The sequence below is a fragment of the Camelus dromedarius genome, chromosome 3 (assembly GCF_036321535.1).
Source record: "Camelus dromedarius isolate mCamDro1 chromosome 3, mCamDro1.pat, whole genome shotgun sequence".
Classification (NCBI taxonomy): domain Eukaryota; kingdom Metazoa; phylum Chordata; class Mammalia; order Artiodactyla; family Camelidae; genus Camelus; species Camelus dromedarius.
This window is the reverse complement of record NC_087438.1, coordinates 40,000,378-40,019,283: the sequence shown is the minus strand read 5'-3', so window position 1 is coordinate 40,019,283 and position 18,906 is coordinate 40,000,378. Positions and strand designations below refer to the sequence as shown.

Below are 18,906 nucleotides of genomic sequence, written 5' to 3'. Positions count from 1 at the left end.
ATGATTTCTTTTGCTTTATCAGAAACTAAAAGACCATAGGGCTATAATTTGATCAGTGTGATAATAGACCTAGAATAAGTAAATGTGGAACTGGATAGAGTATAGAAAAAGCAAGCAAACTCTCTACCCAGTTCCCTTCCCCACAGGCACCTAATATTATGAGCCTCTAACACAGAGTCTGAAAAATTTGGGAACCTGAAAGTCTTTTGATGGAACAAATCCCTCCAGTTGCCACACCTGCCACCACTTCCCTACATTCTACCAGACTGTGTCACCAGTATGCTGTCTGTCTGGCAGGTGTAGAAACTGTTTGTGACCCAGTTGGTGTGGACTAGAGTGCTGTGAGACCTCCTGGAGGAGGAGGTAGAGGACGTCCCTCTGAGTCCTGAGAATAGGGTAGGATCTGGATAAGATGGGATGGGAAGGGAGAGGACATTTTGTGTAACCAGGATGGCAAGACCCTGGCTCTCAGTCAGAAATGCAGAAGTCAGCTTTGCTGAGAAGAGGGGGAGACTGACCTGGCTGGAGAGGAAGTTTTAGGTCAGGAAGTCATAGGGAAAGGAAAAGGCAACCAAAGTCCGTGTTTTGAGTAGGAATGAAGTCTGTGTTCTAGGGTAGAGTTCACTGAATAGTAGTCATAGAATAGATTTTAAGGCTGAGAAACTGGTGAGGTATTTAAGGTAACTGGTGGGGGTGATACTGGCGGGGGTGATGCTGCCTGGGAGCGAATGCCAGCCAGGAGGTCGAAACAGAGGGAAGGGCCTGCATTGTATAGCCAGATTCCAGGCTAGGCCCTAACTGCTCTGTAGGCCTCAAGGTTTGTCTGAAGTCTGGTATTTTTTAAATGTATTATTCATTAATCTGCAATTACTATTTCCATTTAGAATCTTTGTTACTGTTTAGAATTTTTGTTGTTGTTGAAGCCTGGAATGTAACTGAAGGCTTTTTTGAGTCGACTGTCCATCCATAAGACCTTGCTGTTCTTCAAAAACATCTGTAGCGTCTAATGGGTGTCTGTCTTGGGAATGGCTTTGTTCCTATTGAATGTCTCAAGGAGTTTAGAGCCTTCGAGGTAGGAGAGTGTCACAGGGTGTCTGCCCCAATACCTCCCACGAGGGTCAAGAATGAGCGTCCAGGTTGCAGCGTCGTAGTGGTGGGGTACTGATGGAAAAGTATATAGAATGCTGCCACGCATTCTAAACTTTTCTACTTGGTGCGATTCCTTGTTTGAGTGAGCCCTGGTGGGAGGCGCCGCCCCTCCTCTAAGCCCCCCAGAAGCCTAATAAGGGGAGCTGCTCTCTTCCTACCCGGAGCCATTTGAGTTCTTAGGGTGCAGGCAGAGGTCTACCCTTTGGCTGTTGGGTTGGAAAGTTCCTACCTAGGATTTTGAATCTTAAGTGAGGGAGGCAAAGAGGAAGGGATGGCTTAGAATTTCTTGTGATAGCCGTGGGGCCTGCAGCCTGCGGGAGTGAGGCGAGGACGCAAAGACAGAGGCATTGGGAGGCCGTGGAGTCGGCTTGTGGGTCCGGCTGTGGGTGCTGCCCTGGCTTCCTTTTTTCCCTTGTCCTAGCTTTTTTTTTTTTTTTTTTTTTTAAACTTTCTTTTCTGATTCTGGTTCTCCAGCTCTCTCCTACTGATTTTGTGACCTACTTGGATATCTTCAAATTCCTTTCTGGTCAAATTAGCCAGAATTTGTTATTGCAACCAAGAACTCAGACTGCTATAACCAGCAATGCCTGTAGAGGGAGCAAAATTCAGGCAACTTTTTGGGGCCTAGGAGCTAGTGCTGCAATTTCTCTGTATATTTGAACTTCAAGAAAGGTAGGTGACAGATCAGACTGGCCCGGAGCAATCAGAGATATGGGGATGGATTTGAACTCAGGACCCCTGAGGCACAGGAACAGAGTCCTTAAGAATAATGGTCTCACATGGCTCCGGGGCTGAAAGTCTGATTGAGGTTGCTTATCACTGCCTTACTGCTGTCTTTGGCTGTAAAAGATGCCACTAGGTGTAGGTGTGTTAACCAAAAGTTGTTAAGTAAACTGTCCTGACTCACAAAAGGCAGTTCCTGATTACTGATAAACTTCTTTAACATCCATTTTTAGGCTTTTTGGTGGTTAACTCGTGAAAATTTCAAACCCACGACTTACCTTTCTATCTTGGCCCTTCATTTGTGGCCATAGTTCCTGGGTTTCTTGTTCCCTGTCAGGTTCCTTTATCCCTTCTCTTTATATTTGTTTGTTTTATTCACTTGGTCTTCACTAGCTTGCACTTGGAATTCATTTTCCCCTTAATCCTTACCAAGGTTTCTTTCCTATGAATTCATGATGCCTGGTTATTATTATTAATAGGGAATGGCATGTCATCAGTAGGGAATGGAACGGTGGAATTCAGGAAAATCAAAGGAGCACGACTTGCTTAATGCTCCCATTTTAGACGGAGAGAAAGCTCTTTTGGCCAGAGACGGTGGACTGAGCAGGAATAGTTCTCAAATACTGTTGACCTTGAAACAAAATATAGTTGACCCCTGAGCAACGCAGGGAATAGGAGCACCAACCCTCTGCATTGTCAAAAATCTGAGTATAGCTTTTGGCTCTCACCCAAATTTAAGTGCTGATAGTCTACTGTTGACTGGAAGCCTTATCAAAAAGTCGATTAACACATATGATTAATAGTTAAAAACACATTTTGTATGTTATATGTATCATATACTGTATATACTTCATATTGCAATGAAGTAAGTTAGAAAAAGAAGAATAATAAAATCATAAGGAAAAGAAAGTACATTTACAGTACTATACTATATTTATTTATTTGTTGTATTCATTTTTTTTTTAAGATTCCACATGTAAGTGATAATAAACAGTATTTGCCTTTCTCTGTCTGATTTATTTCACTAAGCATAATACCCTACAGGTCCCTGCATGTTGCTGCAGATGGCAAAATTTCATTCTTTTTATGGCTGAGTAATATTCCATTGTATATTTCTACTGTGTCTTCTTTATCCATTCATCTGTTGATGGACACTTAGATTGCTTCCATATCTTGGCTATTGTAAATAATGCTGCTATGTACATTTGGGTGCATGTGTCTTTTCAAATTAGTGTTTTTCTTTTTTTTTTTTGGATATATACACTGGAGTAGAATTGCTGGGTTATATGGTAGTTCCATTTTTAGTTTTCTGAGGACCCTCCATACTGTTTTCCATAGTGGCTGCACCACTTTACATTCCCACCAACAGTTTGCTAGGGTTCCTTTTTCTCCACATCCTCACCAGCATTTATTGTTTGTTGCCTTTTTGACGATAGCCATTTTGATAGGTGTGAGATGATATCTCATTGTGGTTTTGATTTGCCATTTCCCTGATGATTAGCAACGTTGAGCATCTCTTCATGTGCTTGTTGGCCATAAAACTCTTAGAAGAAAACATAGGTAGTCCGCTCTTTGACACAAGTTTTAGCATTATTTTTTTGGATCTGTCTCCTCAGGCAAGGGAAACAAAATAAGAAATAAACAAATGGGACCTAATTAAGCTTTTGCACAGCAAAAGAAACCACTAAAATGAAAAGATATCCTATTGAATGGGAGAAAATATTTGCAAGTGATATGTATGATAAAGTGTTAATATACAAAATATATAAACAGTTCACACAACCCAATATCAAAAAAAGAAAACCTGATTTAAAAATAGACAGAAGACCTGAATAGCCATTTTCCAAAGAAGACACACAAATGTATTTATTGATACTATAAATTATGGTATCTGTTTGCAAGATGAATCAATTGTAGATGAGTTACTGTCAGTACCTACATCAATATTGTCTTATATGATACAAACCACTGTAGATGTTATATGCATCACTAACACTAGACATCAAAAATGAAAATGTAAGGTGAAAAAGAAATTCACATTTATCTGCATGTATAACGATTCACGCATTGATGACAAAGAAGCAGCAACGTGATTGCTTCACCGTAGCTTAGTGCAGTTGATACTGTTTCTTCACTGTGGCCTAGCCTATACACTAATGAATGAAATATGACAACATTTTTATGGCGTACAGTATTACAGCTATAGTCTTAATACAGTATTGGAAACACTGTAATGTTTCTTTAAAAAACCACTTACCTGTGATGATAGGCTGATATGCAGTTTCTCCAATGATGAGAGAGAGACCCATACTGTGTACAGTAATATAACTCTTTGAAAGCAAAGTTATAAAACAGTAAGAGAACTAATACATTATTAGTTTGAGATTAAATATCCCTCACCTTACGCCTGAGTGGGGATAGGGTATCCACTCTATGGAAGTCTTGCACACAGTGTTCTACATGATGAAGACTTAGGTGATGATGATGGTGACATGAGAGTGTCTCCTACAGTTCCTCCTGTACAGTTACTAGATTTTCACAAGAGACACTCACACACGTATACATTAGGTAAGTTGATTAACTATACCATACGATGATTATCTACTGTTCACCAAGTGCAAGCAAAGGATTATGAAGGTCTTTGTCCTCATCGTCTTCACACTGAATAGGCTGAAGAGGAAGAGGACGAGGGAGTGAGTGCTGCTGTCTCAGGTGGCAGAGGTGGGGGAGGTGGGGGAGCTGGCAGGGGAGGCGGGCACTCTCAGTGAACTTCACAGAAATGCATCATAATTTCTGTTTGACTTTTTTGCTTTTCCATTTCTCTGAAAATGTTTCTATGTGATACCAGTCCTTCTTCCACCATTTGCTTTAGTTTTAGTGCCTGTATCATGGGAGGGCCCATGTCATAAAAGAAGTCAAAAAGCAGTCTTTGAATAATCAGAACTTTTCTGCCAGATTGTCTGATTTCAGTTTGTTTCCTGGCACTGCTGCTTCTGTGTCTTCTTCCTTGTGGTCTGGCACTGGTTCAGAAGGACTCATCTCCAGCAAGTAATCTTATGTTATCTCTGGCGTGGTGTCTATATTAGCGTCTGGGTTTCTCCAAGAGCCATATCTTGAAACCCTTCAGTCTCCACCTTTTTTTGGGGGGAGGGGGTCATATCCATAATCTCTTTCATGATTTCCTTGCTGGCTCTGTTGTAAATCATTTGAAGTCACGCACAATATCTGGACACAGTTTTCTCCAGCAGGAATTTATTGTTTTGGGCTTGATGGCTCTCACAGCCTTTTCTGTGACAACGATGGCATCTTCAGTGGCGTAATCCTTCCAGACTTTCATGATGTTGTACCGGGGTTCTCTTCCAGAGCACTGACAGTCCTTTTAATAAAAGTCCTCTGTGGCATTTTTAAAATCCAGAATAGGGCACTTTCGTCTGCATTAAAAACCTGCTCAAAAAACCCCCCAAACAAACAAACAAACAAAAAAACCTGCTCAAGCAGATATCTAAGTTTCTCCTCAACGATTTTCCTAATGCTGTTGGGGAAGTTGTCTGGTGCCTCTTGGTCAGCAGAAGCTGTTTCTCCTGTTATCTTGGAATTTTTTAAACCGAACTTTTTTCTAAAATTATCAAACCACCCTTTGCTGGCATTAAATTCTCCAGCTTGAGATCCTTCACTTTCCTTTTGCTTTGAGTTGTCATAAAATGGCTTTGCTTTTCCTCAAATCATATCAGGGTCTGCAAGTATGCCTTTCTTATAGCAATCCTGCACCCACATAAAAGCTGCATTGTCAATATGAGATAAAAGGTATTTTGTAGAACGTGCAAGGTTTTTGTGCCTGCGAGATAGCTGCAGCAACAGCTTCATGAATTTCCTTTCGCTTTTCACCCTGGTCCTTACACTGGGTTCATTTATCCTGAAATGGTGGGCAACCATAGCTGCAGACTCCAATCTACGGTACACATCAAGCAGTTCGGCTTTTTCTTGTCATGTCATGACTTTTCCCTGCTTCTTGGGATCACGTCCAGCATCACTAGTGGTACTTCGTATGGGACCTGTGGTGTTATGCCAGGTTTACGGCACTAAAAACGATGAAAAATACATGAGAACTGTGAGAGATCACTTTTTACTTTGAAACACAATTGACTGAAGAGACAAACTGCTCGTGCAGAGATGATTAGCATCACGGGGCATTTTCAGCAGATACTGGCAACACTTGAGTTCACTGTTATAGCAACAGGAAGTAGCTATGAAATTATTACAGTAGGACAGTGTGTATGAGTTAGTTTTATGCAGTTTTGGTTTAATTCTGCATCTTTGTTTCTTCATGTTTCTCTCAACTGCAAACAACATCATGTACAGTCTATAAGAGTGCGTGTGTAAGTTTGGATAAATTTTAACTTTTTATAATAGATTTGTGTATATTTTATGGTAGTCAGTGATAAAATAGACTATTTTCTGCATATATTTTATGCATTCAAGATACACCTGACTTTTTCTTAAATTTTTTTGATATTTCTAGGCTACATGGTTCGTCTGCAAGTTTTTTCCAAATTGTTGCAAATCTCCAAAAAATGTTTCCAATGTATTTGTTGAAAAAAATCCACGTATATGTGGATGCACGCAGTTCAAACCTGTGTTTTGCAAGGATCAACTGTGATAAAGATCGTGTGGGGACAAGTCAGTTCTTGTCAGTTAATCCTAAAACTGTAACTTTCTGAGGAAAGTGGGAACTTGCCTTGAGATGCATGTTATTGTTATTATTTTTTATTGAAATATATCTGCAAATCTCAAACTCCCAATTTATCCCTTCCTAGCCCACTTCTCCCCTAATAAGTTTGTTTTCTATGTCTGTGAGTCTGTTTCTGTTTTGTAAATAAGTTCATTTGTCTTTTTTTTAGATTCCACATATGAGTGATACCATACGTTATTTTTCTTTCTCTGTCTGGCTTGTTTCACTTAGAATGACAATCTCCAGGGCCGCCCATGTTGCTGCAAGTGGCATTATTTTATTCTTTTTTATGGCTGAGTAGTATTACTTTGTATGAATATACCACCACTTCTTTATCCAGTTGAGACGCATGTTATAAGACTAGATTTATAAAAGTCTTTGAAAGCGGGGTGTACCATCTCTCTGATCTCAGATACGCTTGCACACAAGGAGAGGGAGAGGCCAGACAAATGCTTTATTTTTTAATTAAAACAATTTTTGTGGCTTTATTTATTTGCTTATTTATTGAAGTAGTCAGTTGACAATGTTGTGTCAGTTTCTACTGTACAGCACAATGCTTCAGTCATACATGTACATACATATACTCGTTTTCATATTCTTTTTCATTATAGGTTACTATAAGATATGAATGTAGTTTCCTGTGCTGTACAGCATAAGCTTGTTGTTTATTTTATATATAGTAGTTAATATCTGCAAGTCTCAAACTCCCAATTTATCCCTTCCCATCCTCTTTACCCCAGGAGCATAAATTTGTTTTCTTTGTCTGTGAGTCTGTTTTGAAAATAAGTTCATTTGTCTTTTTTTTTTAATTCCACATGTAAGTGATATCATATGGTATTTTTCTTTCTCCAGACAAATGTTTTATGTGGGTATCAGACAGCATAGTCCACTTAAGCATTTTTATGCAACTGGCATCTAGTAGGCATTTCCCATTTGCTTGATAAATGCCTGGGTTCTGGCCTCTTCTGAGCACGGTTCAGTGTGTTTTGGGGTCAGTGTTAATTAGGTCCTCACATGCTGTTCTTCCCTGTCCTCCTCCCTTCCCGCCTCCCTTTCCTTCCTCAAGCATCACAAAGTGCCTACCACACCTGTACCTGGCATATTTGGATGAATGGCCCTGTCTTCAAAGAGTTACATTTCAGTTAGGAAGACACATAAATCAGAATTCATTGTCACAAATGCCATTATAAGGATGTGACCTCAGCGCTCTAGGAGGACCAAGGAGTCACCTCTGCTTGAGTCAATCAGAGGTGACATTTGAGTTGTGTCTTGGTGCATCAACAGATGTTTGCCAGGCAAGGAAGGGAGAGAGGTCAATCAAAGTGGAGGGAATTGCTTACGAAAGTAGTCATCATACGTGAGCTGGGAGGACGTAAGAATAGGTTGAGTGTCATACCCAAGGAGTGGTGGAACATAAGGCGGGGAAAGAATTTGCTTTTATCTGTGTACCCCACACCCAGCCCAGGGCCTCGTGTTCATTGAGAAGCAAGTTCAAAGGCTAGTAAGTGGGGAGTTCCCTTTCTGCCGGGAAGGTGTTAAGCAGTAATCCTCTCCTCCTGGGTGAAGGTGGCTCAGTCCTCTCCCACCCAGTGAGCTGTGGTGACATGTACCGCACGCTCGGTCACGGGCTCTAACAACACAGGGTTGGGAGTGAGCAGGCCTGGCTCGAATCCCAGCTCTCCCACTACCCGTGTGATCTTAGGCAAATTGCTTACAGGCGCTGAACCTCTGTATCCTCATCGTCAAAGGATGGATGCTGACATGCCTGTCTTGAGGATCTACTGGTTACCTAGATGGGACTTAGGTATACATCTTAGATTTGCTAGGTCTCCGGCAACTTCTAGCATGAAAACTGAATGTGCCACTTGTGGGAGAGACAGTGGGAACACGACAGACAAGCTCCTCGCCCCGGTGGACCCTACGTAGCGGACAGGTACATGTTCTCATATCTTGGGTCCCACTGGACTGATGTCAGCAGACTTGTCCTGTACACGGCCAGATGGTCAGTGTTTGTGGGTCAGACAACCTTGGTCACGTCTGCCTGCCTGCTGTTGGAGAGGAAAAGCAGGCATAGACCATCAGTGAATGGCCTGGCTGTGTTCCAGAAGAACTTCATTTATTAGAGCAAGTGGTGGGATGTGGCCCTCAGGGCACAGTTGCTCACTCTTGCACTAGACAAAGTTTCTTGAGGGCAAGAACTGTTACTAGTTCTTATGTCTCTGTTACCTAGTTACTTCTGTTACCTAGTGGTGACTCAAGTGTAGCAGGCACTTAAATTGTTTGAACTGATTTGAAGTCATCACAGAGAGAGTGCAAATTAGTAGAAGATTCTGTTTGGATCCTCTGAGAAGAGAAGATGCCAGGATGGGACTAGATGTGCACGCATTATGATGCCAGGGTTGGGGGCATCCCGAAAGGATAAAGGGAAGGGAACATGAGCTGGGGGTAGCCTTCAGCCTGTGATGTAGGTCTGACCTCTTTGAAAGCAGAGTCGGAAAGAGGAATTGGATAGGAAGGGCTGAAAACCACGGGGTGCAGGTCTGAGAAGGTCTTGGCCAGGCTGATGCAATGGGGAGTCCCTGGGCAAAGGTTGCCTGCTGGAGGCGTCCCATGTCTTCTGGTGGGACTGGCCTTGCTCCGGTAAGCCCACCATGCTCACCAGTGTGCTGAAGAAGCCCCAGGGAAGCGGGAAAAGGCCAGCAGCTAGAGGCCGGAGGCTGTCCTGGAAGCTGCCGCTTTGCAGGGAGGTGTGAGCCGTGCGCCTCCTTGGCCGGCACGATCCCTTCCTTACTCTGCACAGATCTGCTTCTCCGCATGTGTTCATGGGCCTTCCTGAAGCCAAATCTAGGAGGTGGAAATTACTAGGAGGAACACAGCCTCTGCCTCTGTAGCTGGCCTCATGGCTGCACCTGGTGCTGATTCTCTCCTTTCTCCGCTCTCCAGGGTAGATTCCCCCACCCTCAGCTGTCACCTTGGCAGGCTTTCAGTTGCTGGCCTAGACGTTGCCCCAGAAGTTCATTCTGAGAGTCTGGACCCTTAATAACCATGCATCCCCAGGCGTGATGCTTGTGCGCATGCCCACTCAGTTACGGCGGGACGAGGGAGTACAAGAGGTGCACGGGTGTCCTGTCTCCCTGTCCCTGGTCTGGATCAGTTACCCCTGCCATGCAGGGGTTCCTCTTCTTGCCTGCTGCTCCCTGCCACTTTTGCCAGAAGTCCAAAGTGCCCCGCTCGGTCCCCTGGCAAGAGCACTTCTCTTTTGGGGACGGGGCTTATAGCTGCAGAGCCCAGGGCTGTGGGTCATTGGGGAGGATGGTTAAGTAAGGCTATTCCTGCCTCTGCCCCTTGGTTCCTGGGACACATATTCATTTGAATTCATGTGACACATGTTCATGTGGACGCAGCAATGTATAAAGCCCTCCGACTTAATTCATATACTATCCCACTGTCCTGTATGTCCAGGTATTGTGTCTTCCAACTTGTTTTTCAAAATTGTTTTGGCTATTCTAGTTCTTTAGCTTTTTCCTATAAATTTTAGAATTAATTAATTAATTAACTTACTTATTTATTTCTATAAAAATTTCTCTTGAGGTTTTGAAGGAAATTGTGTGAGATCCATAGATCAGTTTGGGGAGATTTGATAAATTAATGAAACTGGGTCTTCCAAATCATGAACACGGTGTACCTCTCAGTTTATTTAAGGTTTTAATCTCTCAGAAATGTTTGTAGCTTTAAGTATATGTACGCTGCTCGTTTTTTTTTTTTTTAGATTTAGATCTATGTAGTTTATGTTTTTTTCGTGCAGTTATTGTAAAGAGTGGTAATTTTCCGTGATCTTAGATCTTGTGCGTTTCTTTTTATTTTTTTTGTTATGTGTATTTAATATATTTTATTCTATTGCAAATGGAATTTATTTTCTAAATACTTATTGCTGATCTAAAGTAGGAGTGTCTTTCAGGTAAGATCATACATCTCCCGTAGTTAAAAATACTCATTTGATCCTTTACTCATAATGGAATCTTTCTTGATACAGAATATGGAATGATTTCTGACCTTGTAGTTCAAAGAGTTCCTTAGTTTGTCAGGTAGCTGCTTCTACCTCATCTCTCATTCTCCTTCCCTCAAATACTTTAAGTTCCTGATACACCTTTAAGCAGTATTGTGAGGTGTAATCATTAGTTTTTCAGCATTTAAGTGATACAGTACTATATACCACTATTGGGATTGAAAAGTATGTTGAATGGGCATATGTTACAGAGCATAGTGAAGCCCAGCAAAATACTGTGAATTTGCCTGACCCATGAGTTTCTGAGAAATAGCCATCTCAGAGAGATCAGCTCCTGTAATCATTACTGGGCTGTTTTTTTTTTTTTTTTAATTTAAAGGCGTTAGGCTACTAAGGCAAAGAAGCAGGCTGGTAAAAGCTGTAGATGCCAGTTTCTGCAGATGCTAAAGGAAAATTTCTAGCATACATTGTGGAAAGGACTTTAAGTCACGTGTCCTCTGTCATTTGAGTCAAATTTATTAAGATTTATAAGCTGTATTTTCCTTGGGGTTTAGATGCCCTAGAATATTTTTATTGATTGATTAGGTAATAATTTCTAGTTTGTATCAAGTATATTCATTAAAGGATAGTAGTTCTGGTATAGATTATTTTTTAATTGCAGTTTTCCAACCAGTGTTTGGCAGCAGAGGTGGCAATAGGAGACCTGGGTGGTTTTGTCAGATGATTAGCTGTGGCCAGTTCCTTTTATGGCCTCAAATTTTTCACTGTGCAAGTGTAGAGTTTGTGCTAGGTCATTTTTAAGCGGATTTTATAATTTTGGAATTCACGATCGTGTTAGGTAGGATTACATTTGTAATTTTAAAGCAAAGACAAAGTTGCCCACTAGAGGGAGCTCTGCTCCAGTTACTATAAGCTGTGCTGCCTAGAACATTTATTGACATGTCTTCTTCGCGCACGTATTGTTTCTTTAGGTTACCCAGTTACCAAGGAGTGGAATTAGTTTACGGAATACGTGCATGTTGATATGCACATGTTCAGCTTTACATGCCAACTGTTTCCCATAGCGAATATGCTAATTTTTCAGTGATAGAAAATATTTGGTACCAACTGACATAAAGTTTTGACAATCTGTTAAGTGTGAAATGCTGTCTCATTGTAATGTTATTTTGAATTTCCTTGATTACTGATGAGATTAAGTATCTTTTATTACTGATTCCATAGCTGGATGTCTTTGGCCTTTCTCTATAAGATTTTTAAAAAAAAATAAATCCTTAGGCGTTTTAGAAAGTATATTCTGGATATTAATTCTTAGTCAATTATATGGATTATAAAAGCTCTTATTTCTTTCACTTTATGGTGTCCTAATGAACAGAAAAAACTTTAATTGTAATGTCAGTGAATGTATCAGGTATTTTCTCTATACTGTGTGGTTTTTATATCTTGCTTAAAAAGAATTCCTTTATTTTCCAAGGTCAGAGAGATATTTTCTTATATTGTACCCTAGTTTTATGGTTTTGCCTATGATTCTTGTTCATGGTGTGAACTTGGGATTTTTTTTTGTTTTTTTCTTGCTGAAAAACAAATTACCCCTAGCTTTAGTGGCTGGAAGCAACCATATTTTACCTAGCTTATGGTTCCTGTGTTAAGCATTTAGAAAGAACTTAGCTGGCAGTTTGCCCCTTACCCACATGGCATTATTTAGGCTAGAAAATTCACTTCCAAGATGTCTTCTTTCTCTGCTCACAGACGTGGTGCCTTTGTGCCCCTTGGCCCCTTTCTCCTCTACATGAGCTTCTACCCTCTAGGGCATGTCCGCATGGGTTGTGCTTCTTGCAGCACGATGGTCTTAGGGTAGTTGCTGTTATGGGTTGTTGGCTTCTATGTCCCAAGAATGAGCATCCCAAAAGGAAAGTATTTCCAGTAGGCAAGAAGAGGAAACAGCCAGGCGGCTAAGATCTGTAGACCTCTGCCTGGAATTGCTGAAGTATCACTTCTGCCGTGTTCTATTTGTTAAAGCAATCGCGGGGCTCACGCACATGCAAAGGAATGGAGAAATTACCTCCTCCCGTTGATGAGGAGTGTCAGAGTCACATTGTGGAAGAAGCATAAAGAGTGGGAGATATTGCTGTGGCCATCGTTAGAAAATTCAGTCTGACTACATCAGCAGTTGTTTGCAAACTACATTCACCTCCTCTGTCAAGACTCCCAAAACTCATCCCACAATGGCATCGCATATAGCAATTCGTTGCCCATACATAGCACTTCTAAAATGCAGTTGAACATAAGTCTGTCACTGATTAGGGCACATTCTGCTTCCTGGGAGTGATTCTGTGTGGTTCCTGGCTGTACCTCTGAACTCCTGGCTCTGTATTTGGAGTCATTCTGGCCCATGATTGCAGTGGCATAGCTTCTTCCGACGCATCCTGCTTATAGAAGCCTGGGATTCTTGACTGTTCTTTTAATTTTAAATTGTGTTTTAGTAGGAGTGGATGGTGATTCTGTTATTACTGTTATCTTCAAAGTGCTGTGGCTGTGAATCTTATTGTGCTTCAATCCATCAGACAGAAGTCGCACTCATAAATCTCTTTGAGACAGGATCTCCTCTGCCTTGGGCTGCTTATAAGCCGGCTATGGTGCAACACTCCTAAGATTCTTAAAGAACTGTCTTCAAGAAAGTTACTCTGTTAAATCTTTATGAGGTTATAGCAAAACTTTTATAGCCACACACTTGTGACAATCTCGAGACAATAGTTTACTAGAAACATCATGAATTTGGTATTTGTTATAAGGCCCTTTTTAACTCTGAGAACCCTTTGCTGGGAGAGATTAACAATGAGAAATTGTTTTGTTTTTTAATTATCAGGTCATGGCTCCTTTGTATTTCTTCTAAATTCTGCTTAAAAACTGAAAAGTTCCTTTTTAGTTATTTCCCTCTGTCTATATCTTGTTATTGAGACTAAAAGAGACGAGTTGGCACTTTCAGCATTCACCCTGGAAAACCCCTTAGCCAGATCCACCTTTTGTATTTTCCTTGTTAGTGCAGGTGACAGTTGTAACCGAGCTTTATGCCACTATGTGCCATACATCTTGTCCCCAACCTCCAGTGACAGCTTCCTCACTGTTCTTCCAGCCTCCACTACAAAGTCTCCCTGAGGCCCGTCGGGCCTGCACGCACTGCGGGTTCCTGATGCCACACGTTTTCCTTCCGGTTACCTGTTGTTGTATCACAAAACTACGCCCAAACGTAGTGCCTTAAAACAATTGTTGTAGTTCTTACATAATTTTATGGGTTGGGAATTTGGAAGGGCTCAGCTGGACGTTAGCTGGGGCTGCTGAGGCTCAGAGATCCGCCTCTGCCATGACTTCTTCATCCAGAAGTCTGGAACGTCGGTGGAGCTTGACCTCAATTTCTTTCCACGCAGGGTCTCATCTTCTGGGGCCTCTTTTTGTCATTTAGGGGCCTCACAGCATGCTGGGCTCAGGGCAGTCACACTTACATGATGGCTGGTTTCCAAGAGGGAGCTTGGCAAGAATGAGTGATACGAGAGCCAGAGTTCCAAGAGGTGGGAAGGAAGTTGCGGGCCAGCTCGAGGCTAGTGCCCAGAACTGCCACACTGCCCCCCTGCCGTCTTCTGTTCACCATGTCAGCCAGAGAGCGCTCACTTTGGCTCAGGTGCACCCTCCCTCTTGTTAGGGTAGCGGCAAGATCACGTTGCAGGAGTACATGTGGGTGGGAGGTAACGTTGCAAAACATCTTTGGAAGTGCAGGCGGCCACAGGGATGCAATTGCATTTTTTCCCAAATGGGTAACCAACTGGACCAGAACTCTTCATTAAACAGTCTGTACACTATCCTTGATCTGTAATGTCTGTTCTGTCATAAATCAGGTTTCTAAACGTGTGTGTATTTGTTTTAGATCGCCTGTTTCCACTGATGGTTTTCACCCGGGGGCCATTCTGCAGGAGACATATCTGGAGACGGTTTTGGTTGTCACGCTTGGGAGGGGCTGCTGTGAGCATCTGGTGGGTAGAGGCCAGGGACAGCCCTAAACTTCTGACGCTGTGCATGAGTGCCCTCCATGGGAAAATTATCCAGCCCGAGCGTCAGCGACGCTGAGGCTGAGAAGCTGTGGTCCATGCCGTCAGTCTTTTCCTACCAACTTACTTAGCCTTGATGTCTGGTAGAGCATATCTTCTTTCAAGAATGTCCTGATTACGTTAGATCACTTGCATTTCCACATAACTTTTAGAATCAGTTGATCATGTTTCATGAAAAACTTTGTATTTTGACTGGAATTTCATTGTAACTATAGCTCTTCCTGAGGAAAATTGACATTTTATGATATTGAATCATCTTATTCACTAACATGATATCTCTATCAATTTAATTCTTTGATGTCTTTTAATAAAATTTCATAATTTTCTCCATAATTTTCTTGTAAATCTTTTGTTCAAGATTTGCCCTCTTGGCCAGTTAGCTATGACAATTTTAATAAGCTGTGTTTATTAAATTAGGCCCCTCTTTGGGGCCTAATTCCCCTAAGCGAAAAATGTGACATTTGGACTAGATTATCTCTAACAGACTTTCAGGGCCAAGGTGACATGATTAAATGTTAGAATTAAATGGAAAACTTTCAGTGCACAACATACAGGCGGTCCACTAGAGGGAGTGCTTCTTCCTTTCATCTCGGGCCAGGTTACCGTCTGCTGGGAAGACACCACATCAGCTGCTGACCCGGCCGGTGCTATGTAATAAAGACCGTATCTTCTCGGGGCCCAGGGAAGTAGAGGCTCCCTGGTGTCTCTTCAGTCGCAGTTCTCCGCATATGAAATTCTGCTTTGGTCTGGGGGATATTGCTTGTTTCTGGTTGTGGGACTACAAGAAACATATTTTGAACCTAGGAAGAAATTTATAGATCATCCAATTTAATTCCTTCATTTGACAAGGGAATAAATTGTGATTTTGAGACACTTTCACTTTCCTGAGGACATACAGACAATTTGTGAGTGAGCCAAGGATGGAACTCAGGTTCATACTTTTCACACCATAGTTGAGGGATCAGGAAGGGAAGTAAGCAGTAGGGCGGGGTGGGGGCAAGGGTTGTGTTTAAGTTTTAAAGGACTGAGAAGCAGGTGGTCTGTGAATTCCCTGCAGTTGTATGCAATATTATGTGAATGTGCGTGTGCGTGTGTGTGTGTGTGTGTGTGTATGTGTCTGTTTGCATACATATGCTATAGTCTGGCTGGAAATAGGACTTTTGCTGTGACTATTGGCTTCTAAGAAATCAGATTGAACTTCAGTAAGCCAGCCTTTACTTACAAAGTAGAATAATTTTCACTGGCTTTAGAGATTCATTTAATTTATATTTTGGAATCACCTGGAAATACCTGCCTTGGTAACTTAATTACCGAAAATTTAAGCAATCTATCAGTTTATCTTTAATTTGATTTAATGATTTCTAGACTGCATTTTTTTCTTACTGACTCAAAACTGACTTTTCCAATAAAATGCAGTTATTGGATGTTCTTGTCAGAGAAAATGAAATTTAGCTTTTCTCTGTTAGTCATCCTTGTCAAGTCTATTGTGCCTGTTTTTAAAATGTCTCTCCATAGTACTCTCATTGTTTATCATTCTCCTGGTTCACCCTGACACAGACTTTCCTTGTAAACTGTAGACATTTTAAGATTCTTTATTTCTCGTATTGCCTTATGAATAAGGTCCTTATAGCTTATGGGTATCACAGACAAGATTTTAAGCCTTGATTTTGGCCTAAATAAATAAAAAGTGAAAATAAAAAGTCACTATCTATTGAATTTCGTGTCAATTTTAAGAACTAGAGTTCTTGCATCTTTTTGTTTTTGTTTTTTTTTCCCAACGCAGTGCAATGTATCCCTTTGCAGCAAGCGAACAGAAACAGACCCTCTGAGGAAAATGTATTTAGTGACCTCTGTTGTTCTTTATCAGGTATGGTCTAGACCAGTTCAAAGAGAGTTAGATTGTAGCTTTGGCTTCTATGTGTTTGTCCAAGGAGGGATGATGTTGATACCAAGGGGAGATGAAATCAGAGAAGAAGCACCAGAAGGCAGAATAAGAACACTGGGAAGCATTCTGTCTCCTCCAAGATGGATTTTTACACCGAAGCTTCAGTCTCAGTGTGGCTGTTCAAGGGAAGGAGGATTAATCTTTATGAGGAATAGTTATGAACATGAACATTAGGCCAAATGGCTTTTGTGCTAATGTTTGTTTCCTCAGCAAGTTTTACTGAAGATTTCTCTATCGGTAATTTCTGTTTGCATTCTTAGCATCTATAAACTTCAGCTGGAGTTATGAGGCAGTGAGGATTTGAGCTGGGTGGAAGAAGTGGCTTCCCCTAGCATCCCATTAAGGACATCTTTAATCACGAAAATTGAATGATAGGACAAGGTTTGCTTACTTATCTATTAAAAAATGTGTCACATATTTGATTCCTGTTTCTCTTCATAAATGTTATTTGATGAGCATAATGAATGAAGGTTTTAAAAAATCATATATTATTGGGTCCATTTAGATGTGTGTAATGATTTAAGTATGAATTCATTATCTGAAGTTTGGAATTACATAAATTCTCAAGAATACAAGAAGTGGGGGCTGTTGTTAAAATAGGTGTGTCTCCCACTGACTGCAATAATAGAGATTTTCTTCTTGATTTTTAGATTTCCTCCTTCCTCACCCCTGAAACCATATCCAAAGAGGCCCCCATATCAAAAGGAGGCTATTAAATTTCCAGAATGGAATGACCCCCCACCAGGCACTTCACAAGAGAACATCCCGGTGAGGCCGGTTGTGATGGTAAGTGTCATTATAAGAGAGGAGGACAGGCAGCAGGAGAGATAAGAATTAGTCTGTGAACCAGCAGGCTTAGTCCACTTCTTTCTGTGGTCCCCTGCGAGCAGTGGCCTGAAGACAATATCTTACGTGTCAGTAGCTGAGAATAACAAAGGAAGACTGGCTTTTGCATTTCTTCTCACTTTCCTACTGACACTTTGAATATATGGTAGCTGTTTTCATATGTTTAGACTGAGCAGTTTTCTGTTAAAACTCCCTTATAATTTCCTTTTCCTTTCTGTTCTGTAATTTGCTCTTCTCCCTCTTGGTCTCCTCTTCCTGAACTTTGTTATAATTATTACCAGTTGAAAGTAAGGAGACTGGGGCACGGGGTATTGTGGAGTGAGCCCTGGCACAGTATATGAACAAAGGGAGAGTCTGCTAATCTGGGGAAATCTAAGCTCATTGTAGAATAAACTGCCTTTTTTGGAGTGTACTTTTTCCTTGAAATGTCTCCGGTAGAAGACTACCAAGATTGAGATAATGCAAAAAAATAAAACGCAGACAAAAACTTTTATATGGCAGTTTTTAAGAATTGTACCAACATCAGTGTTTTAAGTTAATCTATTCTTATAGAGTGAGCTATCCAGTTCATATGTTTGCAAAGATATGATGTAAACATTTTTAGGCAATGTAATTGAAAGAAAAAAATTTTTTTTTTTACTGAGGTATAGTTGATTTACAATGTTGTGTTAATTTCAGGTCTACAGCAAAATGGTTCAGTTATATATATTCTTTTTCAAATTTTTTTCCATTATAGTGTATTATAAGGTATTGAGTATAGTTCCCTGTGCTATACAGTAGGGCCTTATTGTTTATCTGTTTTATATATAGTAGTGTTTATCTGTTAATCCCGAACTCCTAATGTATCCCTCCCCCTGAATTTTTTTTTTTAAAAGAGGTTGTATTGTATCTCAGTTTGGAGAGAGTAATTAACTAGTTTAGGTTTTATCAAAGATAATTGAAGAAAAAGAGTGATGCCAGTAACAGAAATGGAGGATTTCATATGAACTTACAGATTTGTGAGGGACAATGATGAGTTTAGTTTTAAACATGTTTGATGATAAAGGTAGATTGTATTAAATGAAAGTGTCCACCAAGTGGATGGAGATAATAGATGTGGAACTTAGATGAGAGGTCACATTTAAATGGCATGAACATGTTCATTCGATAAAGGTCTACTGAGTGTCTGCCGTGTGCCACGCAGCGTGCTGGGTGCTACAGGTGCAGTTGTAAGTGGTACAGTTTTTCCTCCAAAAGGGCTCATGGTCTAGTGAAGTCTGTACAGTGAGGTTATTAGAAATCAAAAGTGGAACCACCCTGAAAGAGTGAGCACAAAGAGTATTGGAGGATCATTTAATTCATTACAAATGAGGAGAACTTAGTTAAGGTCTAGCTGATAGTTCCCATGTTCAAGAAAATTAAGATATAAGCT

The 18,906-nt window shown here is 40.9% G+C and overlaps 1 protein-coding gene across 3 annotated transcripts in view; it reads left to right on the top strand.

Annotated features, from left to right (window-relative positions):
• Positions 1–18,906, top strand: part of DEPDC1B (DEP domain containing 1B) — a 65,698-nt gene that overhangs the window by 19,488 nt on the left and 27,304 nt on the right. For all 3 annotated transcript variants that reach the window (XM_031445683.2, XM_064480849.1, XM_064480856.1), the window contains exon 3: positions 17,300–17,435. In XM_031445683.2, coding sequence (XP_031301543.2) covers positions 17,300–17,435 — 136 coding nt within the window. The remainder of the gene's footprint in view (positions 1–17,299; positions 17,436–18,906) is intronic.